The sequence below is a fragment of the Aythya ferina genome (genome assembly GCF_964211825.1).
Source record: "Aythya ferina genome assembly, chromosome: 23".
Lineage (NCBI taxonomy): Eukaryota > Metazoa > Chordata > Aves > Anseriformes > Anatidae > Aythya > Aythya ferina.
The window spans coordinates 3,426,169-3,432,168 of NC_140321.1; the positions used below are offsets into that span (position 1 = coordinate 3,426,169).

The 6,000-nt window shown below is 44.9% G+C and overlaps 1 protein-coding gene across 1 annotated transcript; it reads right to left on the reverse strand.

The window, feature by feature from the left end:
• Nucleotides 1-4,952: 4,952 nt before the first annotated feature.
• On the reverse strand, nucleotides 4,953-6,000 carry LOC311422739 (olfactory receptor 10A7-like; the record flags this gene model as incomplete). The annotated part of the gene is made up of 1 exon (XM_084496091.1): nucleotides 4,953-6,000. Exon 1 carries the CDS (start codon nucleotides 5,901-5,903, stop codon nucleotides 4,953-4,955), a length of 951 nt encoding a protein of 316 aa, XP_084352217.1. The 5' UTR covers nucleotides 5,904-6,000.

Sequence of the window (6,000 nt, forward strand, 5' to 3'; positions counted from 1 at the left end):
GGAGACGGGGCTGTTCCTCCGCTACGCGTTTTGAGGCCCTGCTTTGCAGGACATGGCCAAATATTGCTCGTTGATGGGAATCACAGAATCACAGAATTTCTAGGTTGGAAGAGACTTCAAGATCATCGAGTCCAACCTCTGACCTAACACTAACAATCCTCCACTAAACCATATCGCTAAGCTCTACATCTAAACATCTTTTAAAGACCTCCAGGGATGGTGACTCCACCACCTCCCTGGGCAGCCCATTCCAATGCCTAACAACCCTCTCAGTAAAGAAGTTCTTCCTAAGATCCAACCTAAAACACCCCAGGCACAACTTTAGCCCATTCCCCCTCGTCCTGTCACCAGGCACGTGGGAGAACAGACCAACCCCCACCTCGCTACAGCCTTCTTTAAGGTACCTGTAGAGAGCAATAAGGTCACCCCTGAGCTTCCTTTTCTCCAGGCTGAACAAGCCCAGCTCCCTCAGCTGCTCCTCGTAAGACTTGCTCTCCAGCATGGCTCACAGTGAAGGCTGGGAGGCTGGGGCGTGCGGGGGTGGGAGGGATGAGTGTCTCCCATGTGCTCTGCTTGTAACACTGGGCAGATGGTGTAATAAGCAATGGGCTATGACTGTCCAACATACAGGAGCAGAAGTCAGCCTAATGCATGGAAATCCACCCCATTGCCCCAGGAGTAAACATGAATGTTAACACAAGCAGGGCGGGGGCGGGAAGGGGATGAACTGTCTTGCAAAGTCAGGGGATGAATTGTCAGGGGATGAACTGTCTTGCAAAGGTAGTGTCTCTAAATGGCCACCTCAGTTTCCCCTGCACCCACACAAGTACTTCAAACAAGTTCATCAGCTGGCCTTCCTGACGCTCTTCCCTGCCTTTGGTTTGCCAACATGCCTCATTGGGTCCAACAGGATACAGGTAGGGAGCCAATTTTGGAGCAGTGAAGAAGCCTTGGAAGAAGACATGGGCATCTTGGATCTTTCTTGTAGACATTGCTGAGCTTGCTTGAAGGCACACACCTACAGAGAATTGATTGCCAAAGCTGGAAATGGTTTGGTAATTGGTGAGCCTATATCCAGAGGTGGGGTGCTGTTTTGAGGACCACTTAGACCTCCTTGTTCCCCAATGCAAAGTCTATTTTAGTTGAGGGCTGGAGTCACCAAAGTGCACTAAGTTGCTCCCATCCTGCAGCAGTGGATTCTTGCTGCCAAGGAAATAGTAAGTTTCTTCATCGATGATCTGGACGAGGGCATCGAGTGCACCCTCAGTAAGTTCGCAGATGACACCAAGTTAGGTGCGTGTGTCGATCTGCTTGAGGGTAGGAAAGCTCTGCAGGAGGATCTGGATAAGCTGCACCGATGGGCTGAGGTCAACTGCATGAAGTTTAACAAGGCCAAGTGCCGGGTCCTGCACCTGGGGCGCAATAACCCCAAGCAGAGCTACAGGCTGGGAGAGGAATGGTTGGAAAGCTGCCAGGCAGAGAAGGACCTGGGAGTGATGGTGGACAGTCGGCTGAATATGAGCCAGCAGTGTGCTCAGGTGGCCAAGAAGGCCAACGGCATCCTGGCTTGTATTAGGAACAGCGTGACCAGCAGGGCTAGGGAGGTGATCGTCCCCCTGTACTCAGCTCTGGTGAGGCCGCACCTCGAGTACTGTGTTCAGTTTTGGGCCCCTCGCTACAAGAAGGACATCGAGGTGCTTGAGCGGGTGCAGAGAAGGGCGACGAAGCTGGTGAGGGGCCTGGAGAACAAGTCCTACGAGGAGCGGCTGAGGGAGCTGGGCTTGTTCAGCCTGGAGAAGAGGAGGCTCAGGGGCGACCTTATTGCTCTTTACAGATACCTTAAAGGAGGCTGTAGAGAGGTGGGGGTTGGCCTGTTCTCCCACGTGCCTGGTGACAGGACGAGGGGGAATGGGCTTAAGTTGAGCCAGGGGAGTTTTAGGTTAGATGTTAGGAAGAACTTCTTTACAGAAAGGGTTGTGAGGCATTGGAACAGGCTGCCCAGGGAAGTGGTGGAGTCACCATCCCTGGAAGTCTTCAAAAGACGCTTAGATGTAGAGCTTAGGGATATGGTTTAGTGGAGGGCTGTTAGCGTTAGGTTGGAGGTTGGACTCGATGACCTTGAGGTCTCTTCCAACCTAGAAAATTCTGTGAAGTTGGCACTGAAAATGACGGACAGGGTCCATCATTTTAAGATGGTGTTTGTACCATACTTTCTGTTGGCTTTCTGTTTCTGAGCTGTGGGAAAGAGATTTTAATTCCCCACTAGATGCACCATACAGAAGTTCTGCTGCTGGGCTTGCGGTTGCAATGTATGAACCTCATCCATGATCGAGTATTTGGGCTATGTTGAATGCATACAACTGAATGAAAAATAAGTAAAGAATATGGATCATAGCAGATGGAGCTATACTCTACTCATTGGCATCCAGTGACAGGATGAGAGGCAATGGGAACAAGGTAAAATACAGGAAATTCTGATTACATGTAAGAAAAACATTCTAACTTCAGAGGTAGTCAAACAATGGAACAGGTTGCCGAGAGGTGCTGTGGCGTCTCCATCCTTGAAGATGTTCAGAACTGAACTAGGCAAGACCCTCAGCCCGCTGCTGTAGTTGACTTGCTTTGAGTGAGTGAGTTGGACTAGAGATCTTAAAAGCTTCCTTCCAACTTCAGTAATTCTCTGTTTAAATGCTAGTAAGCATTGCAGTCCCACACATCTCTTGATGACTCAGACACCTTTGCAGCTGCCATCAGGATTTATGGGACTTCTACTTCCCCTCCTGACGGATTCCTGCTTGGCCATCCAAGGCTCTTTGGGTGCTTTGTCAGAAGTGAAAAACACACAAATGCTTAGCCTTAGAGCTTGGTACATTCCAGTAATCTTTTGTATGCATTAAACAATAAACAATTGTTTTATTCTTTTAAACAACATATTTTTGATAGCAGACTCTCAACACTGGCTAAATATACCTGAAAAAAGTGACCCAAAAAGAGGACCATGACAAGATCCTATGATTACTGGTGGGCCAGATATTGGTAGAATAAGCTGATAAGGTGTATATAAGGTAATATAACAACTCAAATCTGTGACCCACCTGGGAGGAGCATGTAAGGTTCTATTCCACTTGTTGGAGTTTCTGTCAGCTGCCACCACAGAGTGACAGTCTGTAATGTCTCCACACATCAGCTCTGACACATCAGCTTCCCCATGCAGTCCCATGAGTTAGGGTCAGTTTAAAACCCTTAGCTTTGACCAGGTGATCAACAATATCTATACTGCTAAACGTGGCAGCTTATAGACCTACAATCATGCTTATCTCTAATATTTGTCCCTACAAGGCAACACACAAAGCTCAGAGGAGATGAATCCCAACAGAGGTTTCTTCTTTCCTGTTATGGTATTTTTTGTGCTTAGGTAAATCGATCAAATAATACATTTTGCTCTTGGAAATAACACATTATTTACTCTTGGAAGACTAAATGATGTGTCTTGGTTTCTGGAGTTTGTTCAAAGAGAAACTTTGTGTGCTGTACAAAAATATGAGGCAGAAGAATTATGGGAAATCTGGCCAAGATGCCCTGATTTACCAGGTAAAATGGCACATACAGTCATCGCTTATGGACTTAGAGCATTCATTGACCGTGGATGAGACTGATTCCAGTTTCCTTCCCCCTCTGAGAAAGCTAGGGCTGTTTTCTTCCCTCCTCCTGAATGAATACTCTAATGTCCTGGAGTCACATATCTGCAATTGCTTCTACAAACCTCTCAGTCACTTTGCCAAAAGCTATTATCCATGGCATAAAGAACAAGTAGCAGAGAGATGCAAAATACAAATGACAGTATGGCCTGGGTAGCAAGATAATTGTCTAAGATGCATTGCAGTCTCTGCTACAGTGACTTTACTGTGTTTCTTCTCTTCTCTTCTCTTCTCTTCTCTTCTCTTCTCTTCTCTTCTCTTCTCTTCTCTTCTCTTCTCTTCTCTTCTCTTCTCTTCTCTTCTCTTCTCTTCTCTTCTCTTCTCTTCTCTTCTCTTCTCTTCTCTTCTCTTCTCTCTTCTCTTCTCTTCTCTTCTCTTCTCTTCTCTTCTCTTCTCTTCTCTTCTCTTCTCTTCTCTTCTCTTCTCTTCTCTTCTCTTCTCTTCTCTTCTCTTCTCTTCTCTTCTCTTCTCTTCTCTTCTCTTCTCTTCTCTTCTCTTCTCTTCTCTTCTCTTCTCTTCTCTTCTCTTCTCTTCTCTTCTCTTCTCAAAACAAGTATTGGTTTTTCTTCTTCTCTTCCCTTTCCTCCCCTGTCAAATAATGAGATGCTCATTACCCAAGCCCCAAGTGGTAAGATGAGGGGAAATGAACTCAAGCTGTGCCAGGGAAGGTTTACATTGGATATTAGGAGAAATTTAACTACTGCAATGGTTGTGCATCATTGGAATAGGCTACCCAGGGAAGTGGTTGAGTCACCATTCTTGGAGGTCTTCAAGAAATGTGTAGATACAAAACTCAGTAGCATGGTTTAGTGGTGGACTTTAGTACTAAGTTAAAGGTTGGACTAGGTGATCTTAGAGGTCTTTTCCAACCTGAATGATTGTATGATCTATTACAAGATGTTGGGAGCATGTGGGGGGTGGAGAATTTTTGTTTATCTATGAAATAAAGAATATTTCTTTCATGAAGCAATAAAATTAAAAAAAAAAAAAAAAAAAAAGAAAGAAAAAAAAAAAGAGAGAAATCTTCATCTCTAGCATCTGATACAAGGTGATGCATTATGAGTACTGAATTAGTAAGTTTCATATATACTCATACTGGACAAAAGAAACAAAAAGTTCCTGAGTGCACTTTGAGATACATCCAATTTCCTAGTGATTCAAGTTGTCAGGACATTTAAAAACAGTCGAACATAAAAGAAACATACAATCCAAATATGCAGAGGAGAAGAAAGATTCCTTTCAAGCAGCATAAGTTTATATCTTACTCAGCTCAGCTATAATTTTGACTAGTGCTCCTTTCACTTCTTTGTTCCTCAGGCTGTAAATGAAGGGGTTTAATGTAGGAATTATGACTGTGTAAAAGAGAGCTATGATTTTCTTAGTGTCTTGTGAATTACTGGACTTGGGCTGTAAGTAAATCAAGGTCCCACTACCATAATATAGTGTTACAACAATTAGGTGTGAAAAACAGGTGGAGAAAGTCTTGCATCTTCCCTCTGCAGAGGAAATCTTCAGAATGCTGGAGATGATGCAGGCATAGGATACCAGGATGAGACAAAATGGTGTAAAGATGACCAGCACTGTGGCTGTAATTATCTGCTTCTCATAGAAGAAGGTGTCAGTGCAGGAGAGCATAATGATTGGTGGAATATCACAGAAGAAGTAGTTAATCTTGTTGGGCCCACAAAATGGCAATGTGAACACCCAAACTGTCTGCACCACAGACACAACATTACCACTAGCACATGACAGCAGGACTAGGAAAAAACAAGCTCTGCTATTCATGATGATTGCATATCTAAGGGGGTTGCATATGGCCACATAGCGGTCATAGGCCATGGCTGCCAACAGGTAGCATTCGGTAGCTCCTAAGAAAATCACAAAGTAGAGTTGTGTGGCACAGCCCACGTAGGAAATTCTCCTCTCCTCTGACAGGAAGTTTACTAACATCTTGGGAACAACAATGGATGCTGTCGAAACATCCAGGAAGGATAAGACCCGGAGGAAGAAGTACATGGGCATGTGGAGGTTGGGATGCACTGTGGCAATGAAGAAGAGAAGATTTCCAGTGATAGTGAATGTATAAATCAAGCAGAATGTGAAGAACAGCAAGTTCTGCAGTTCTGGGTGGTTGGACAGTCCAGAGAGGACAAATTCTGTCAGAAGAGTATGGTTTCCTAGTTCTGGTCTTTCTGTTGGCTTCATCTGGGAGGAAGCAAATGGACAGGGTGTCAGAGGAGTAGTCACTGCAATGAGATCAGAGCGTTTCAGCCAGTTACTGAAGCAAGGAGCCTCTGGGAAT